Raw genomic sequence first — 22,258 nt, 5'->3', positions numbered from 1 at the left:
CAGTATATTTCAGTAAAACTGTTAACAAAAAGAACAAACAAAAATAGAAGGAAAGCAAGAAAGAAATCTCTTTCCACCATTCTAAATTTTAAGTACATTACAAAAAGGAAAAGGAAAATGACCGGTTTCTTCTTGTAAAAGTAATCAAAGAAAATTGAATCAATAGAAAACTATGTATGATGACAGATGCTAAAATTGTGGTGACCACTTCACAATATATACAGATATCAAATCTCTTACTCTGTTCCCCTTCTGAGAGTTTCTCGGTATTATTCAGTATTAGATGAATGACAGTTGTTGGGTGTTGGGGGAGAAAGTTAACCTATCTTCCTTTAAGAAAGAGAACAAAATATAGTGCTAAACCCAAAGTGACATAAAAATTTTAAAAATTAATATTCTGGGGGCACCTGGATGAGTGGCTCAGTCATTTAAGCACTTGGACTCTTGATTTTGGCTTGGGTCATGATTTCGGGGTTGTGAGGTCAAACCTCATGAAAGGTTCTGCAGGGATTTAGCTGGAGATTCTCTCTCCCTTTGTCCCTCCTCCCGCTCACTCTTTCTCTAAAATAAATATATAAAATCTTTTTAAAAAGTTGATATTCTGGGGAACGCCTGGGTGGCTCAGCAGTTGAGCACCTGCCTTCAGCCCATGGTGTGACCCTGGGGTTCCAGGATCAAGTCCCACATTGGGCTCCCTGTGAGGAGCCTGCTTCTCTCTCTGCCTATGTTTCTGCCTCTCTCTCTCTCTCATGAATAAATAAATAAAATCTTTAAAAAAATTGATATTCTGTATGTCATCTAAATGTATAAGCCTTCAAAAACTTTCAAAAACCTGAAGTGAAAAACAACATGAAAAGACTCCCTTGACTTTACTTCTTTTTTTTTTTTTTTTTTAAATAAAAGATGGGAACCCTGGAGAACTGCCCTTTTTACTTCAATAGGGATGATTTCCTTCTAAGTTTTCATACCCAGCTTTGACCTGTCAAACAATCTCCAACTTCCTGTATATCACTTTTATTTGGATTACCTGATGTACTTTCAACTAAACACAAACCAAACTGCCTTCTCTGTTAAACGATCACATTTTTATCAGTGCTTCACCTATTCTTTTAAATCTTTTTTTAATAAATTATGTCCCATTTTCAAATTGTTTAAGGGAGGAAAGCAAATTCAGCTCCTGTTATTTTGTTGTGGCCAAAAGTAGAAATGTCCAAATGATATGTGAATTAGAAGCAGGATGATGATAATGTAAAAATATAGCCTTTGGAGTCAGAACTGGCTAGATTCAATTTCCAGTATTATTATTTTTTAAACCAACAGTGAGATACCACTTCGTACCTATTAGGCTATTATTTAAAAAAAAAAAAAAAAAGAAAATAACAAGAGTTGGTGAGGATATGGAGAAGTTAGAACGCTTGCATACTGCTGGTAAGAATGCAAAATGATTTAGCTGCTATGGAAAACAGTACGGAAATTCCCCCCAAAATTAAACATAGGATTACCATATGATCCAGTTAATTCCACTTCTGGGTATATACACAAAAGACAGTAAAGTTAAGACTTGAACAAATAATTGTACAGCAGTATTCATAGCATTATTCACAACAGCCAAAAGGTGAAGCAACCCAAGCATCCACTAACAGATGAATAGATAAAGAATATGTGGTACACACATGCAATAGAATATTAAAATCTTAAAAAAAAAAAAAGAGAGAGAGTATTATTCAGTCTGAACAAGGAAGGAAATTCTGACACATGCTACAACATGGGATGGACCCTGAAGATGCTATGCTCAGTGAAATAAGCCAGGCACAAAACAAGTATTGTATGATTTCACTTATATGAGGTACCTAGAGGAGTTAAAGCACAGAGAAAGTAGAATAGTGATTGCCAAGGGAGAGGAGAAATAGGGAATTATTATTTAATGGACACAATTTCAGTTTGAAAAGATGCAAAATGTGCAACAGATAATGCTACAGATAATGGTGATGATTGCACAATGAATGCGTTTAATGCCACTGAAACAAACACACATATGTGGTTAAAATGAGAAACTTTATTTTGTGTATATTATATACACATTATAAAAAAAAAATAAGTTGAATCCCCCTACTTCACAACTACCAATTCTACCCTGACTTTGCTCCTTACTGACTACCTGTGTGACCTTGGACTGTTATTCAAACTCTCCAAAGTCCCAGAGAAGTTTCAGAATCCTGCATAAAATAGGCACCTAAACACAAGTTTGTTTGCTGCCTCCAAACAACTGTAAAAGCCTAATAACTACAAGTATTTTTAAAAGCCCAGGGCAGGTGAACAAGTAATTATAATCTTAATAGTAACTTTTGACTATTGTCAACACATCAGAAAGTGTTGGGGAAACTGGCCAGCCACACACAAAAGAATGAAACTAAGACCACTTTCTTACACCATATACAAAAAACACAAAAATAAACTCAAAATGGATGAAATTTCTTCAAAAAAGACATAAATGGCCAACAGGCACATGAAAAGAGTACCACTAATCAGAGAAATGCACATCAAAACCGCAATGAAGTATCACTTCACACCCGTCAGAATCACTAGAATTACAAAGACCAGAAATAAGACATGCTGGCAAAAATGTGGAGAAGAGGGAACACTTGTGCACTACTGATGGGAATGCAAATTGGTACAGTGACTATGAAAAACAGTATGAAGGTTAAAAATAAGAAAACAAAACTGGAGGCATCATAATTCCAGACTTCAAGTTATACTACAAAGCTATAGTAACCAAAATAGTATAGTGCTGGCCCAAAAACAGACACACAGGATCAATGAAACAGAACAGAAAATCCAGAAATCAACCCACAATTTTATGGCCAATTAATCTTCAATGGAGTAGGGAAGAATACACACACACACGTGCGCGCAAAGTATATATGAATAGAATATATATATGAATATATATCTATGAATAGAATATATATGAAAGAAAATATATATGCCAAGAATATATATTCTTTCCTCCTCCCATTTTATATATGTATATTTATTTATTTATTTATTTATTTTTAAAGATTTTATTTATTTATTCATGACAAGAGAGAGAGAGAGAGAGAGAGAGGCAGAGACACAGGCAGAGGGAGAAGCAGGCTCCATGCAGGGAGCCCGATGTGGGACTCAATCCCAGGCCTCCAGGATCAGGCCCTGGCTGAAGGCTGCGCTAAACCGCTGAGCCACCGGGGCTGCCCTATATTTATATTTATATATACACACACACATATAAATAATACACACACACACACACACACACACACACACTGGGAAAAAGACAGTCTCTTCAACAAATGGTGTTGGAGAGACTGGACAACTACATGCAAAAGAATGTTACTAGAGGGATCCCTGGGTGGCTCAGTGGGGGTTAGTGCCCGCCTTCTGCCCAGGGCGTGACCCTGGAGTCCCAGGATCGAGTCCCACATCAGGCTCCCTGCATGGAGCCTGTTTCTCCCTCTGCCGGTGTCTCTGCCTCTCTCTCTCTGTGTGTCTCTCATGAATGAATAAATAAAATCTTTAAAAAAAAAAAAAAAGAATGCTATTGGACCACTTTCTTACATCATCTATAAAAATAAATTCAAAATGGATTAAAGACTTAAATATGAGACTTGAAACCATAGACATCCTACAAGAGCATAGGCAGTAATTTCTCTGACACTGGCCACAGCAACATTTTTCTAGATGTCTCTTGAAGCAAGGAAAATATAAACAAAAATAAATCATTGGGACCACATCAAAATAAAAACCTTCTGCACAGCCAGGTAAACTTTCAACAAAACTAAAAGCAACCTACTGAATGGGAGAAGGTATCTGCAAATGATATATCTAATGAAAGTTTAGTGTCCAAAATATATAAAGAACTGATACAGGGGATCCCTGGGTGGCTCAGAGGTTTGGCGCCTGCCTTTGGCCCAGGGCGCGATCCTGGAGTCCCGGGATCGAATCCCGCGTCGGCCTCCCAGCATGGAGCCCGCTTCTCCCTCCTCCTGTGTCTCTGCCTCTCTCTCAATCTGTGTCTATCATGAATAAATAAATAAATAAATCTTTAAAAAAAAAAAAAAGAACTGATACAACAAGTGTTGGTGAGGATGTGGAGAAAAAGGCACTCTCTTGCATTGCTGGTGGAAATGCAAACTGCTATAGTCACTGTGGAGAACAGTATGGAAATTCCCCAGGAAACTAAAAATAGAATTACCCTATGATCCAGTAATCAGACTATTCGGTTATTACCAGAATAAAAACACTAAATACAAAGGGATACATGCACTCTATACGCTTACTGAAGCATTTTTTACAATAACCAAATTATGGCAGCAGTCCAAGTGTCCATCAACAAATGAAGGGATAAAGAAGATGTGATACAGGGGCACCTGGGTAGCTCAGTTGATTAAGGGTCTGCCTTTGGCTTAGGTCATGATCCCAGAGTCCTGGGAAGAAGCCCCTGCACAGCAGGGAGTCAGTCTCTCTCTCTCTCTCTCTCTCTCTCTCTCTCTCTCCTTCCCCCCTCCCACCCCACTCATGCTGCTGTCTCTCTTTCTCTCAAATAATAATAATAAAAAAAAAAGAGGGCAGCCCTGGTGGCGCAGCAGTTTGGCACCACCTGCAGACTGAGGTCCTGGAGACCTCAGGATCAAGTCCCACATCGGGCTCCTTGCATGGAGCTTGCTTCTCCCTCTCCCTGTGTCTCTGCCTCTCTCTCTTTCTCTCTCTCTCTCTCTGTGTCTATGAATAAATAAAATCTTAAAAAAAAAAAGATACAGCATACACACACACACACACACACACACACACACACAACTTTGGAATATTATTTGGCCATCAAAAAGAATGAAATCTTGGCATTAGCAACAACATGGATGGAACTAGAGAGTATAATGCTAAGTAAGTCGGTCAGAAAAAGAAAAATACCTTATAACTTCATTCAAACAAAATAAAACAAAAAAGAGAGAGACAAACCAAGAAACAGACTCTTAACTATAGAGAACAAATTATAGTTACCAGAGGAAAGGGGGGGGGGAGGGTGGGTAAAATTGGAAAAAATTAAAATTAAAATTAAATAAAAATAGAACTACCATATGATCCAAAAATTCCACTTCTAGGTTTCTATCTGAAAAAAATTAAAACACTAATTTGAAAAGACGCATGTACCCTATATAGGGTCATTGCAGCATTTACAATAGCCAAGATATGGAAGCAACCTAAATATACATATTTATAACTTTTTAAAAATTTATCTAAATTCGACTTAATTCACATATACTATACTATTAGTTTCAGAGGTAGCTAAACGTTTCTTGATGAATGGATAAAGAAGATGTGGTATAGATATAGATAAATGCATATACACACAATGGGTATTACTAAGCCATAAAAAAAGAATGAGATCTTGCCATTGGTGACTACATGGATGAATTTAGAGGGTATTATGTTAGCTGAAATAAGTCAGACAGAAAAATAAATACTGTGACTTCATTTATGTGTAGAATCTAAAAAATAAAACCAACACATAAAGAGAAACAGACTCATCATCGATACAGAGAAAAAATTGATGGTTGTCAGAGGAAATGAGGGATGGGAGGATAAACAATATAGATAAAGAGGACTAAGAGGTATAATCTTCCAATTATAAAATAAGACAAAAGGATATGGCATAGGGAATATAATCAGTAATACTATAACAACTTGGTATGGTGACAGATGGTTACTGGACTCACTGAAGTGACCATTTTGTAACATACATAAATATCAAATCACTGTGTTATACACCTAAAACTGTATGTCAATTATTCTTTAATTAAAAAAAATATTAACTTCTGAGGCATTTGGAGGATGCCATCTGAACAGACGGCAATTCTTCTCATCCTCTAAAAAGGAGAATTCATCAGACTCTAAATAACTGTATATCATTCTTCCTATCCATGTTTGTACAGAAGTAATACCAGAATATAAAATTATCAGCCGTATTTCTGGTCTCTTAGGAGAGGAATGTGACATAGATCATCACTTACCTGTACTGCCACCCAGTGACAAGGTTGGTGTACTTCATTAGGTAGCCATATACATTTTCCATGTGATCACTGAAAAAGATCAGAATGCACCGGTCAATGGAAATTAGAAGTATCAGGAAATTAACTCAACAGTTTTTTTTTTTTTTTTTTTTTTTTTAAATTTTTTTTTATTTATTTATGATAGGAACACAGTGAGAGAGAGAGGCAGAGACACAGGCAGAGGGAGAAGCAGGCTCCATGCACCGGGAGCCCGACGTGGGATTCGATCCCGGATCTCCAGGATCGCGCCCTGGGCCAAAGGCAGGCGCCAAACCGCTGCGCCACCCAGGGATCCCAACTCAACAGTTTTAAAAATAGCTGTAGACACATGTGTTCTACAAATGCCTTAAAATTTCTTCATAAGTAAAATTTATAGGTTAACAAAGAGGTATTTAATCCTCCAAACTTGCTATCCATAGGTCTTTATTCTACCAGAGTTCTTCAGAACAAGTATAAACTCCTGTAAGTTATACACAATATTTCAAATATAAAATCATTATATAAATATAAAACTACATAAATATAAAATGTACTACAATTATAAATAAAAATATTTTATAATTCAATACTAAAGAAATAAAAGTTTTATGGTTCTAAAAAGCCAGAAAAGGTCTCTAAATTGAATAGTGCCTCCTCACTCTGGTGGGACACACAAGAGGTCATTCTGTTCTGTTTCTGATTCCTTGGGCTTCCAAATAAAGGTCCTGTTTTTGATGAGATTTAAGTTTTGCCACCGGAAAGATTTTGAGGCCTGTATCATTTGCCTCTATTACAGTTGAGTTTCTTTACCTCCTACTCCCCTTTTTTTACTTACTACACGTAGGTTCTACTATAGTAGGTCATAGAAAATGCAACGGCTCATTGATATCTCTTTTCCAATATTTTAAGGTTCCTTATACTTATGAAAAGATCTAAAGTTAGACCTACACTGACATCTTGCTGATATATTCATTTTTCAATTTTATAATTTACTTTAGAATTCCTTTAAAACTCATCTAAAGTTTTCACTTTACACTATAAAATGCAGTGGAGAGTTACCATTAATTTTCTTTGCTATCCCTAAGTCACAGAACATACTTGGCAAAATTTCAGCTGAACAGCATGAAGGAAACCAAGTGTACAGTAACTGGCAACCTTTAAAACATGGATGTTAAAGGCAAAGAGCAAGGAAGAGCTGACACCACTAATAGAACAAAGTTCAAAACAGATTCAGGTTATCTCAATGACAAAATGGGCTCAAGGTAACAATTCTGTCAGGAAAATGAAATGACCTGATTATAAGACTAGCAGTTATTACTAGGGAGAGGGGAAGGGGGATACCTTAGGAATAAACTGTGTCAAGTGTCTTTCTCGTATCATTTCTTCCAAGTACTTGAAAATAAAAGATCAAATCTAAACATAAAGAATTGATCCCTGGGCAGTCCCGGTGGTGCTACGGTTTAGCGCCGCCTGCAGCCCAGGGCATGATCCTGGGGACCCGGGATCGAGTCCCACGTCGGGCTCTCTGCATGGTGCCTGCTTCTCCCTCTGCCTGTGTGTCTGCCTCTCTCTCGCTCTCACTCTCAATGTGTGTCTCTATGAATAAATAAAATATATTTTTTTAAAAAGTCACATGCTCTACCAACTGAGCCATCCAGGCACCCCTAAGATAAACTTTCATTAAAGTATCACATATTAAAAAAAAAAAAAAAAAGAATTGATCCCTTAACTACGTTATTTTTTTTTCTGTATCTTTCATTCTAAAACTAGCAAGCAATACTGTTTATTAAGTGAAACTACAAGCCCTTTGGGTTTCATAAGGCCACTAATATTTTTCTTTTCTTTTTTTCTAAAGATTTTATTTATTTATTTATTCATGAGAGACACGGGCAGAGGGAGAAATCAGGCTCCACGCAGGAGGCCGACGTGGGACTTGATCCCTGGACTCCACGATTACTTCTTGGAACGAACGCAGGCACCAAACCTCTGGGCCACCCAGGCGTCCCATTTAAAGTCACTAATCTCAAGACAACGGCTGTCCACTTCGAAAATGCCAACTCCAACTTCTGATAGTTATATATTATGTCATGTTAAAACTGACTGTACCAGTTGAGTTCTCATTTCAGTATTTTCTAAAGCCCACATCTAGAGGAAAGAATTCTTCTCTGGAAACCCAGCCCCTTGGGTTTTTGCTAGAGTTCCTCTAGGAGCAGCCCCAGGTCACAGTAAAGCTATTTTGCTTTCAGTTCTACTGGTACTTAAAAAAGCACGAATATATTCTTCTTGTCTAGCTCCCACATCTTTCCCAGGCTTCAGTACAGTAATGCTGTGTGTTCAATTTTTAAATGTTAATGTTTTGTTGATGCTTATATCTAAAGAGTTAACTTTCTCACAGAAATTACAAGGGCAATACTGATATGCCTTATTTGACCATAAAGTAAAGGCAGCCCCAAAAGAACTAGAAATTCACATGCAATTAATTATAAACTGTTGTCCTGCATTTACTTCATAAAACAGACATCTAAGACTAAAAAGAATCAACTTAAGGAACATCTTATTCTTTGAAACAGCTGGTTGGCACTGTCCTGCTTTCTGTCATCCTTCCCTTTCCGCAGTCAGTACAACCAGCAGTTGTGGAACAACTGTACCATCTGGTGGTCAGTATAAAGAGTTGTGTGAGCAAACATCTTTTGTTCACTATTCCGTTTCTCCTCTCCCTCCTTATAACTGATTCCTCATATATTACCTCTAACCATCATGCATTGCTCCCATTTAAAATGTGTGAATCTGGGACACCCGGGTGGCTCAGTGGCTAAGTGTCTGCCTTTGGCTCAGGGTGTGATCCCTGAGTCATGGGATGGAGTCCTGCAAGGGGCTCCTTGCTGGGAGCCTGCTTCTCCCTCTGTCTGTGTCTCTGCCTTTCTCTCTGTGTGTCCATCATGAATAAATAAATAAAATCTAAAAACTAAAAAAAAAATATTTTAAATAAATAAAAAATAAAATATGTGAATCTAAGAAAGGTAAGATGGCAGGAGTAAGGTCACCCCAAGCTTGTCTCCTCCCCCCAACACAGCTAGATAAATATCAAATCTTTCTGAACACCCAAGAAATTGATCAGAAGTCTTAAAGAATAAAGCTGCACTTCTACAAACAAGAAAAATAAGGGAGGGAGTTTGTCAGAGAAAAGAGCCATGGGCACCGCCTAGTGGAGGGAGCCCTGACAGTGGTGGGGAGCAGTGAGAGAAGAGGAAGAGAAAGAAAGCGCCTCCTGGAAAAGGAAGAAAAAAAAAAAGTAAAAACACGTGCTGAGAATTGCACAAGAAAACTATTCTCCAAAACCACTGATAGTGAAAAAGGAGAAGTTTACAATACTGCCAGCTTTCTATAAACACTGATGCACATTTCAAAGTTTCAGGGGTCTAAGACATTGTCCGGTTTGCCCCTAAGGAACTGAGTGGCGCTGCAGTGGGAAAGCAGTGTTGAGCCCCAGCAGCAGGCAGCCTGAGGATCCCCAGGGTCACATGGGAAGAAGTGGTAATCCTGCCTGGAGTACATTTGGTAAAGGTGACAAGGTGTCTCCAAAGGCAAAGAACCCTACAGGCACCATCAAGGTGTCCGACTCACTAGTACAAGAGCAAAGACTCAAACTGAGGGCTGCAGAGCCTGGCACTAGCTGTATGTCCCGATCTACCATAAACTGAACTGCTGGGAAACTGTACAGCTATCTCTTGCAACAATGCAACACTGGCCACAATGCAGGGAGATCCTCCCCCAGAGGATCAGTGTGGGTCTGTGCCCCGAGGGTCTCTGAAGGGTGGGGCTTTGTTTTGTTTTGGAGGGTGGGTTTTTGTTTTTGGTTTTTTTTGTTGTTTTTTTTTTTAATTTTTATTTACTTTTGATAGTCACAGAGAGAGAGAGAGAGAGAGAGAGAGAGAGAGAGAGGCAGAGACACAGGCAGAGGGAGAAGCAGGCTCCATGCACCGGGAGCCTGATGTGGGATTCGATCCCGGGTCTCCAGGATCGCGCCCTAGGCCAAAGGCAGGCGCCTAAACCGCTGCGCCACCCAGGGATCCCTGGAGGGTGGGTTTTTGAAACAGCCACGCCTGAGATAAAACACAGGAGTGCTGAGCCGTTTGGCAGGAAGACAGCTAGTATACAGGGTGAAGGCAGGAATCTGAGGGAAACCAGTAATACAGTCAGGGTCACTGTTTGGGCATCTGTGAGGGCTTACTGAAGAGAAGGGGTGGAAGGCATTCCCCGGCTCTGAAAGAGGAGAGAACAGGTTAAAGTCATTTTCCTCCTCCCCTTCGCCCACCAGCTTGATCCGTCTCAGTGAGCTGAACAGCATCACCGAGTGGAGAACTGAACCACTACACCAAACCCTGGCCCCCTCTGTCCTACAGGAGCATCTCCACTACGGCAATTCCACCTGAGAATCAGAGCAGCAGGCCCCTCCACCAGAAGACCAGCACAAACACCCCTCACAAACCAAGTCTACTGATCACAGAGTGCTGCAAAGCTTCAGTGTTAAGGCAAACAGGATCTAGCATCCTTTGGGTTTTGTTTCTTGTTTTTGTTTTGCTTTATAGATACAGGAATAGCATTTTTTAAATTTTATACACATATTTTTAAATTTTTAATCTTTTTGTTTTCTTTCTTTCTTTCTTTCTTTCTTTCTTTCTTTCTTTCTTTCTACCTTTTTATTTTTTTAAAATATTTTATTTATTCACGAGAGACACAAGACAGGCAGAGACCTAGGCAGAGGGAGAACAGGCTCCCTGTGGGGAGCCAGATGCGGGACTCGATCCCAGGATCCTGGGATCACAACCTGAGCCGAAGACAGACGCCCAACCACTGAGCCACCCAGGCATCCCTCTTTCTACCTTTTTAAAAAAGATTTATTTATTAGGGGAGAGAGAGAGAGAGAGAGAGAGAGAGCATGAACAGGGAGGGGCAGAGGGAGAACGAAAGAGAATCCTCAAATAGATTCTCTGCTGAGCACGGAGCATGATGCTCGGCTCCATCCCAGGACCCTGACTGAGATCATGACCTGAGATGAAATCAAGAGTTGTCCATTCAATCAACTAAGCCATCTTTTTTCTATCAAGCTTCTCATAACAAGTAGATCAAAACATATCTAGGACCTAGGTTCCTTTATTCCTCAATTTTTATTTTTATTTTCCTTTCAAAATGACAACACAGAGGAATTCACCTCAAAAGAACATGAAGAAATGATAACCAGAGATTTATCAATGTAGACATAAGATGTCTGGACTAGAATTTAAAACAACAATTATACAGGTACTAGCGGAGTTTCAAAAAAACATAAAAGACACTACAGAATCCCTTACTGTAGAGATAGAAGAACTAAAATCTAGTCAGGCCAAAATTAAAAATGCTGTAACTGAGATGCAATCCTAAATGGAGGCTATAAAAATTAGGATGGATGAAGCAGAGGAGCAAATCAGTGATATAGAAGATAAAATTATGGGGAAAAAATGAAGCTGAAAAGAAGAGGGAAAGAAAGGTAATGGACTTCAAAGGTAGAATTAGGGAACTCAGTGACTTATTAAAGTGTAATAACATTTATATCATAGGAATTCCAGAAGATGAAGAGAGAGAAATGGGGGCAGAAGGTATATTCGGATAAATTATAATTGAAAACTTCCCTAAATCTGGGGAAGGACACAGACATCAAAATCCAAGAAGCACAGAGAACTCCCATTAAATTCAACAAAAGTTTATTGCCAAGGCATATCATAGTCAAATTTACAAAATACACAGACAAGCAAAGAATCCTGAAAGCAGCAAGGGAAATAGTCTTTAACCTACAAGAGAAGACAGATCAGTTTGCAGCATGTCTGTCCACAGAAATGTGATAGGTCAGAAGAGAGTGGAAGGAAATAGTCAGCGGGCTAACTGGGAAAAATATGCAGCCAAGAATTCTTCATCCAGCAAGGCTATCATTCAGAAGAGAAAGGTCAGGGACAAAGACTTTCCCAAGCAAACAAAACTAAAGGAGTTTGTGACCACTAAACCAGCCCTGCAAGAAATATTAAGGGAGGACTCTTTGAGTGGGAAAAAATGAGGGGTCTATCATTCAAGAAGATCTAGCAATTATAAATATTTATGCCCCCCATGTGGAAGCAGCCAACAGTATAAATCAATTAATATTAAACATAAAAAAACTTCATCGATAACAAAACAATAATAGTAGGGGACTTCAACATCCCAGTTACAAGAACGGACAGATTATCAAAGTATAAAATTAACAAGGAAGCAAAGGCTTTGAAAGACATACTGGACCAGATGGCCTTAACATATATTCAGAACATCTCATCCTAAAGCAGGAGAATACATATTCTTTTCAAGTGCATATGGAACATTCTCCAGAAGAGATCACATACCAGGTCACAAACCAGCCTTCAACAAATAAAAAAGATCAAGATCATACCATGCATATTTTCAGACCACAACACTAAGAAACATGAAGTCAAACACAAGAAAAAAGTTGGAAAGACTTCAAATACATGGAAGTTAAAGAACATGCTACAAAAGAATGACTGAGTTAACCAGGAAATCAAAGAAGAAATTTTAAGAAATATATGGAAGCAAATGAAAATGAAAACACAACAGTCTAAAACCTTTCGGATGCAGCAAAGGCAGTCCTAAGAGGAAACTATATTGCAATACTGGTCTACCTCAAGAAGCAAGAAATGTCTCAAATACACAGCCTTTCCTTACATCTAAAGGAAATAGAAATGGAACAGCAAATAAAGCCTAAAGCCAGCAGAAGAAGAGAAATAAAAAATAGAGCAGAAATCAACGATAAAGAAACAAAAAAACCCACAGTAGAATAGATCAATGAAACCAATCACTGGTTCTTTGAAACAACTAATAAAATGAACAAATTCCCACCCAGACTTACCAAAAACAAAAGAGGACTCAAACAGATAAAATCATGAATGAAAGAGGAGAGAACAAAACCAACACCACAGAACTACAATTGTAAGAGAATATTATGAAAAATTATACGCCAACAAACTGGGCAATCTGGAAAAAATGGTTGAATTCCTAGAAACTTACCAACTATCAAAACTGAAATAGGAAAAAAGAGAAAATTTGAACATACTCATAACCAGCAAAGAAATCAAATTAGCAATCAAAAATCTCCCAAAGAAACATACATCCTAGGCTGGATGGCTTCCCAGGGGAATTCTGACAGACATTTAAAGAATTGCTAGAACTAATACATGAATTCAGCAAAGTTGCAGGATATAAAATCAATGCGCAGAAATCTGTTGCATTTCTGTACATCAGTAATGAAGCAGCAGAAAAAAAAAATCAAGGAATCAATCCCATTCGCAATTGCACCAAAAACAGTAAGATACCTAGGAATAAACCTAACTAAAGAGATAAAAGATCTGTTCTCTGAAAACTATAGAACACTTATGAAAGAAATTGAAGAGGATACAAAGAAATGGAAAAGCATTCCATGCTCATGGATTGGAAGAACAAACATTGTTAAAATGTCTAAACTACCCAAAGCAGTCCACACATTTAATGCAATCCCTATCAAAATACCACTAACATTTTTCACAGAGCTAGAACAAAGAATCCTAAAATTTGTATAGAACCACAAAGGACCCTAAATAGTCAAAGCAATCCTGAAAAAGAAAAACAAAACCAGGGGGATCACGATTCCAGATTTCAAGCTGTTATTACAAAGCTGTAGTCACCAAGACAGTATGGTACTAGCACAAAACAGACACATAGATCAACGGAACAGATTAAGAGAACCTAGAAATGGACCCAAACTATATGGTCAACTAATCTTTGACAAAGCAGGAAAGAATATCCAATGGAAAAAGGACAGTCTCTTCAAATGGTGTTGGGAAAACTGAATAGCAACATACAGAAGAATGAAACTGGACCACTTTCATACACAAAAACAATTTCAAAATGGATGAAAGATCTAAATACGAGATAAGAAACCATCAAAATCCTAGAAGAGAACACGGGCAGCAACCTCTGTGACATTGGCCATAACAACTTCTTATTAGATACATTGCTGGAGGTTTAAGGGAAATAAAAGCAAAAATTAACTATTGGGACTTGAGATAAAAAATTTCTGCAGGATACAGAAAACAATCAACAAAGCTAAAAGACAACCTACAGAATGGGAGAAGATACCTGCAAATGACATATGTGATACAGGGTTAGTATCCAAAATCTATAAGGAACTTATCAAACTCAACACCCAAAAAACAAATAGTCCAGTTAAGAAAACGGGCTAAAGACATAAACACTTTTCTAAAGAAGACACAGAGATGGCTTAGACACATGAAAAGATACATCACTTATAATCAGGGAAATACAAGTCAAAACCATGAGATACTACCTCACACCTGTCAGAATAGCTACAATGAACAATACAAGAAATAACAGGTTTTGGTGAGGATGCAGAGAAAGGGGAACTCTCGTGCACTGTTGGTGGGAATGCAAACTGGTGCAGACACTCTAGAGAAGAGTATGGGGATCCCTGGGTGGCGCAGCGGTTTGGCGCCTGCCTTTGGCCCAGGGCGTGATCCTGGAGACCCAGGATCAAATCCCACATCGGGCTCCCGGTGCATGGAGCCTGCTTCTCCCTCTGCCTGTGTCTCTGCCTCTCTCTATCTCTCTGGGACTATCATAAATAAATAAAAATTTAAAAAAAAAAAAAAGAAAAGAAAAAAAAAAAAAGAGAAGAGTATGGAGGTTCCTCAAAAAGTAAAAAAATAAAATTACTTTATGATCCAGCAATTACGCTACTAGATATTTACCCAAAGGATTAAAGAATAGATTTGCACCCCTATGTTTATAGCAACATTATCAACAATAGCCAAAATATGGAGACAGCCCAAATGTCCATCAACTGACACTGATAAATGGATACAAAAGATTTAGTATATATACACAATGGAATATTACTTGGTCATCAGAAAAAATGTTATCTTGCCATTTACAAAAATGTGGATGGAGCTAGAGCATATTATGCTAAGTTAAATAAGTCCATCAAAGAAAGACAAATAACACATGATCTCACTCATCTGTGAATTTTTTTTAAAAGATTTTATTGATTTATTCATGAGAGACATAGAGAGGCAGAGACACAGGCCGAGGAAGAAGCAGGCTCCCTGCAGGGAGCCTGATGTGGGACTCTCGATCCTGGGACCCCAGGATCATGCCCTGGGCCAAAGGCAGATGCTTAACCAATGAAACCCAGATGCCCCTCATGTGGGGAATTTAAGGAGGAAAACAGATAAAACATATGGGAAGGGGAAAAAAGAGAGAGGGAAACAAACCAGAAGACACTTCAACGGTTGAAAATAAACTGAGGGCTAATGGAGGGAGGGAGGTAGATGGGTGATGGATGCTGTAATGAGCATTGGGTGTTGTATGTAAGTGATGAATGACTCAATTCTACCCCAGAAATAAATATTGCACTATATGTTAACTAAGTAAAATTTAAATTAAAAAAAGGGGGTGCCTGGGTGGTTCAGTTGGTTAATTGTCTGCCTTCAGTTCAGATCATGATCCCAGAGTCCTGCAATCATGCCCCACAGGGAGCCTGCTTCTCCTTCTCCCTCTAAAGCTCCCCCTGCTTGTGCTCTCTTGCTCGGTCTCAAATGAATGAATGAATGAATGAATGAATGAATGAATGAATGAATGAATGAATAAGGGGCACCTGGGTGGCTCAGTCAGTTAAGCATCTTAGTTTCAGCTCAGGTCATGATTTCACAGTTGTGAAATTGAGCCCCACAGGAGGCTTCACACTCAGCATGGAGTCTGCTTGAGATTCTTTCCCTCTTTCTCTCTCTCCCCCTCTGCCCCACCCCTCATTCATGCACGCTCTAAAATAAATAAATTAAATCTTTAAACAAATAAAATGTGTGATGTCTTACAAGATATTTTTAATGTATCTGTTAACATGAATAAAAACTAGTTCAAGTGGGAACACATATGTCTGATCATATTACTATTTTGTGTTCTTTGAAGTAGAAATGATGGTCCCAAAGACTAATACACTGAAAAACAAGGTGTGAAAAGGTTAATTTCTTTTTCAGTCCTTCAGGAACCATACCACTGAACAAACTGGGTATATTCTGATCTTCTAAACATGTTAGCATTCCATTTCAATTAGTACTAGAGGCTGATAGTCTATAAAAACAACTGATTGGGATCCCTGGGTGGCGCAGCAGTTTGGCGCCTGCCTTTGGCCCAGGGCGCGATCCTGGAGACCCGGGATCGAATCCCACGTCGGGCTCCCAGTGCATGGAGCCTGCTTCTCCCTCTGCCTGTGTCTCTGCCTCTCTCTCTCTCTCTCTGTGTGACTATCATAAATAAATAAAATTTTTTTTAAAAAACTGATTAACTGAACTATGCCAAGTGGCATTATTGTATTTAATGTGAGTCCCATCTTCTCTGAAATAACTCGATAATGATTATTTCAATTCCTAAGTCTTCATTACTATAATACACTTATTTCTTCCCCCTTCTTGATCGTACATAAAAAGCTTTTAGAATTAAGCGACTTTCTGAAATCCTCATTTCAGTTCAGCACAATTACTCAGTACCTTCTAAATGTCATGCATTCTGAAAATCCACTGAAAAGGATGGGAAAATAAAGAAGACAATTTCTCTCCATCCCCAAAACATAATCTAATCTAAGAGAAATATATCTCCTTGAAGAAAAAGACAATGACAAGATCTCCTATTGGAGGAGAGACACATTGGGACTGTTTTTAGCTGTCATACAAATTGGAAAGTTATTTCATTAAAGACATAGAATTCACTAAACAAAGACACAGGAGTCAATAGTGACTGAGGCTGAAATGACTGGATTTGACTGACTAGATGTGAAGTGAGAAAGAAATGGAGAGTGAGAATAAGGGTAAGACAGAAGGGACAGAGCCAGCTGGAACAACTGTAGAAATACTAATACCTTCACTGGGAAGTTTTGGGTTTGTTCCAGTTTTACATGTTGAATTTCAGGGATCTGTGGGACATACATAGGTCAATATCCAATAAGGTAGCATGATTAGGGTGGGATGTATAGATTTGGTAGTAACCAGCATATAAGCATGTAACTGATTTTGAAGATTAGAGCAAATAAAATCACCCAAAAAGGATTATAAAATGACAAGAGATGGAACAGAGTCTAAGAAAGAATCCTAAGGAAAAGTTTTAAAGGCCAAGGGAGGGACACCTGGGTGGCTCAGCAGTTGAGGATCTGCCTTTGGCTTAGGACCTGATCCTGGGGTTCCAGGATTGAGTCCTGAATCCGGCTCCTGCATGGAGCCTGCTTCTACTTCCTCTGTCTATGTCTCTGCCTCTCTCTGCGTCTCTCATGAATAAATAAAAATCTTAAAAAAAAAAAAAAAAGGCTAGAGGAGTGCAGAGAAGTGATAAGAAGTAGCTGAGTAGCAGGAAGAAACCCAGGATCAAACTTAAATAAGTTTGTGGTCAAGCATGTTCAAAGCTACCGAGGGGTGAAATAAGATGAAGACTGAGAAGTTTCTATTAAATTCAACAACCAAGAAACAACAGATCAATGGAATGATGAAGGCACAGCCAGCTGGCAGTAATTAAGAGAGACTGGGAGAAACATGACTGATTCAAAGGATGTGGGTAGTTCTAAGTTCCCAAAAAGAAGGAGACAGAAACACTTAAGACTCAGGAGAAAGAGGGAAATGGGAGAGAGGTGGCTTCCAGAGCCCAGGGAGAGAAATTAGTCTTGGACACCTTAACGCATTTCACTGCAGGCAAGAATTTATTCAAGCTGTAGTCAGTATAAAGCAGGTGCCTGTCAAGCCACAGATCAAAATTCCTACTTTCTGCTAAGCGAAAACTGTCCTCCAAAATTAGCTTAGTTGTGGTTCACCCCCTTGATAGCATAAATAGCATGATGAAGGGAGAGAGCAGCCTGTTTAGCTAAAGAAAAAGTAACTGACAACAGATGGGAGCAACTGCAACGCATGTACCTCCTTCTGCTGTAAAGACATATTCTGCAGAGCAGTGACTGCTTCTTACTCATCCTCATATTCCTTGCAGCACCTAATGTATAGCCTGGGATATAACAAGTGTTCAAAAAAATCTCTGTTTAATGATTTAGGCAATGAGAAGATAGAAGCGGAATATTTCTATAAAACCACAACACAATTCTGAATAGCTGGGGAAAAAAAATCAACTCACAGCCTGTATACTCAAATCAATGTCATATAAAACAAATTCTAAATCCAACTGTGTTTTAGTCTATACCTGAAAGTATAAAGTCAAGTTGAAAGGTACTCCCTTCCTGCTAAGAGCCTTAAAAACATTAATGCTCTTTGCACTGCGTAATGTAGAAAATTGCTGAATCACTATATGATACACCAAAACTCATAACACTTTATGTTAATTATACTGGAATTAAATTTTCTTAAAATGTCAACGTTCTTGGGCCCAGTATTTTACTTTCAGCCATCTAGTCTAAGAAAACGATTAGAAATGTAGACAAAGATAATATGCAACTGTGTCCACTGTAGCACTATTTACAATAATTAAAATAATAATAATAAACAAAGACAGAAAAAAAGGAAATGGAGAGGAAAACAAGCTAAATGAATGACATTAGGAGAATGATTAAGTATCATAGATTACATGATATGTTAACTCACTGGAATTTAATACTCTAAAAAAACAAAAAGAAGTATCCTAGAAGAGTATTCAGCAAGTAAAATGTCTATGAGTTTCTAACAACATGGGAAAGTGCTTTAAGATCATTAAAACTACAGGCTACCAAATTTTATATAGCCTATAAAAAATCTGCACAGAATAAAACTATTCAAAATAGAAACTATGGCAATTACTGGATGGGAAGAACCATAATTTTACTTTACTTGCTTTACGGTTTCATATTTTCCAATTTTGATATCTTGTTGTTTTTATAATAAAAATATTTTTAAATGTTCAATTCTCTTGAATAGGTGGCATAGTTCAGGCATAGAGCTATTTCCATCTATTATTAGATATAGACTACATTTTTTAAAACTTTCCACTATGACCATATGACCACTGCTCTTTTGGGATATAGAACTGTGTTTCCTATAAGTACTTACTTCCCAAATTAAGTTACACATACCCAAAACGGGGCTGGGTGCCTGGGATAACAGGGTAAAACCAGACTACATTCTAGGGCAAATTTAGGGAACTATAAGAAGTTAAAGCATTTTTAAGAAAATTCTCATGTATGTTAAGAAAAATCTTGCTCCCTCCTGACATATTTTTATGTGGAGAACTTCTCCAGGGAGCTCCTGTCCTCCCCTCCCCATTCTTACCCTGACACCTTCCACAGCTTGGCATGAACAGCGCACTCTTTCTGAGCTCTTTCCTTGGATCTGCCTCCTACCCAAAAAAGACAAATTCTCCTCTGCTCTGACAGAGGTAAGACCTGAGTATTCCAAACTGCCTGTGACAAGGTAAATAAATGTGCCCAACTCCAGCATGGAAATAGCACACCTACTTGACCACGTTAACTGCTGCTGTTTTCTTCAGTGAGCTTTTTCCAGTAATAAACTATTTCTTCACATCATAGGATGTCTATTATCAAAACCAAAAACAAACCAAAGACAGAGATAACAAGGGTTGGCAAGGAGGTGGAGAAATTGGAACCCTTCTGCATTGCTGGTGGGAATGTAAAATGGTACCGCTGCTGTGGAAAACACTAATGGTGGTTCCTCAAAAAATTAAATGTCAAATTACTATATGACCCAGCAATTCCACTTCTGAGTACATACACAATAGAATGAAAGCAGAGACTCAAACAGATATTTGTATACCAATGTTCACAGTAACATTACTCATGATAGCCAGAAAATGGAAACGCAAAAGTACATCAACAGACGAATGGATAAACAAAATGTGGCAAATACGTTATTTAGTCTTTAAAAGGGAGGAAATTGTGACACATGCTGCCACATGGATGAAACTTGAGGACATTATGCTAAGTGAATTAAGCCAAACACACAAAGTGACAAATATTGTATGATTTCACTTATATGAGGTACCTAGAATAGTCAAAATCATAGAAACAGAAGATGGAATAGTGGTTGGCAGGAGGTAAGGGCTGGGGTGGGGGAACGGGGAGTTGTTAGTTAATGGATATGGAGTTTTAGTTTGGGATGATGAAAAATTCTAAAGTATAGTAGTGACTATGGCACAACAATGTGACTATACTAACTGTACACCTAAAAAACAGTTTAGATGGTAATTCTTACATCTATTACAATTTAAGAAAAAACCTGACAATTGTGTCCTGTCTGATTCTTGTGTCCTCTTTCTCAAGTGGTCCTGAACTTGGGATATTATTTACTGACCTCTTAAAGCCACATTATACAGAATATAAAATCGTCATGAATTCTGAATACAGAAAACTCTCATGAAAGTTATAACGGACAAGGACTGCTTTAAAACACATGCTAGATCCATGTAAGGTACCCACTATCTTCTATGGTTAAAGGAGAGTTCAGGACTAGAGGCAACTGGGTGGCTGAGTAGGTTAAGCATCTGACTTAAAAAAAAAAAAAAGATTTTATTCATTTATTCATGAGAGACACAGAGAGAGAAAGAGAGAGAGAGAGAGGCAGAGACACAGGCAGAGGGAGAAGCAGGCTCCATGCAGGGAGTCCGACGTGGGACTCAATCCCAGGTCTCCAGAATCAGGCCTTGGGCTGAAGGCAGTGCTAAATCGCTGAGCCACCTGGGCTACCCTGGCATCTGACTCTTGATTTCAACTCAGGTCATGATCTCAGGATCTCAATCATGACTTGAGTTGAAATCAAGGGTTTGGGCTCCATGCTCAATGGAGAAATCTGCTTGAAATTCTCTCCCTCTCCCCATCTCAACTCTCGCTTGTGCGCGCACCCATTCTCTCACCCGCCCCCAAAAAAAGATTACTCAGGAAGAAAGTTTGAGAAACACAGCTATAAAATATTTGCCTATATAGACCAAAAAAAAAATCCTATGCATAATTTGATTGCTATAGACAACTAAGAAATCCCTCATGCAGATAACAGGTCATTTGACAACAGAGCTTCAATGAAGATGGGTCAGAAAAAATTTCTAAATGGAAAAGTAGAAAGTCCTCTAACACGTTGAGAAAGTTAGAAAGGTGTTTATTATAACAGAAGAAATATGGCTTAGCACCAAGCATTACAGGTATGAACTCCAATGTGACCTTAAGCAGGTAAGACCTCTGGTCTTGAGTTTCCTCAACTGTAAATGGGGATAAGAACATCTATCTTGCAGATTTATAATGAGGAAAGAAAAAAAAGAGATAATATATTTCAACTCCTTTATTACTGAAGTGTATTTCAATATGGTTAATGCTCAACAAATACTGGTTCTCTCCCACTGCTGAAGTCAATTCCTCCATAGGCAAATTCCTTTGATCTAGGCTCATTTTCTAGATTGGTTTTCTAGATCTGTCTTATCTTCTTAAACCTGACATTATCAACTCAGAATGACAGGATGTAAAAATAATTACTGTATTTTCCAGTACGTATCTTGTGAAGAATAATGAAGGGTCTGAGCTGTTACCCTACTTGCAAGCTACCAAGTTAGCCCAGTTTCATGGATGCAGGCAGAAGGTGTGAGACTCCTGAGTTAGAGACAAAAGACTTCAGTAGCCACAGCAATAGCCCCCATCACATAGGGCAACACAAAGAGGACCAGAGATGCCTGCACATGCAGGAGGTTGTGGAACAGATGAGGAACCTCGTGTACAGGGAACCTAGATCTTCTATTGGACAGTAAGTCAGCCTGACCTCTGCAGGAGGGAAACCTTATCTTTATTATACTGGATGGTAAATAAATTTGACTTCTGTTTACGAGGGAGATACTCTAGCTTCCAAGGCTGTTCGCTATATAAATTGGGGGGGGGGGGGGGGGAGTAAGAAACAAAGGGAGAATTGTCTCCCAACAAGTATTACTGTGTATTACATTATCCAACACTGTCTCCCAACCACCAGTTCCCCTCCTCAGAGATAAGGACTTCTCTCAATTTCTTGTGTACTTCTTCGGAGATATTCTATGCACCTGTAAGTGCGCACAGACACACACACACACACACACATTTTATTTTTTTTTTTTTTTTTTTTTTTTTTTTTTTTTTTGTT

General features: G+C 38.5%; 1 protein-coding gene across 1 annotated transcript in view; it reads right to left on the bottom strand.

Moving 5' to 3' along the window:
* The window catches only part of OSBPL11 (oxysterol binding protein like 11), an 89,034-nt gene that overhangs the window by 52,655 nt on the left and 14,121 nt on the right, over window positions 1–22,258 (bottom strand). The window contains exon 2 of the mRNA XM_041766114.1: window positions 6,045–6,113. Coding sequence (XP_041622048.1) covers window positions 6,045–6,113 — 69 coding nt within the window. The remainder of the gene's footprint in view (window positions 1–6,044; window positions 6,114–22,258) is intronic.

This window comes from Vulpes lagopus, chromosome 1, assembly GCF_018345385.1.
Source record: "Vulpes lagopus strain Blue_001 chromosome 1, ASM1834538v1, whole genome shotgun sequence".
Taxonomy (NCBI): Eukaryota; Metazoa; Chordata; class Mammalia; order Carnivora; family Canidae; genus Vulpes; species Vulpes lagopus.
The sequence above is the reverse complement of the archived record's forward strand: the minus strand, read 5'-3'. Positions and strand labels throughout refer to the sequence as shown.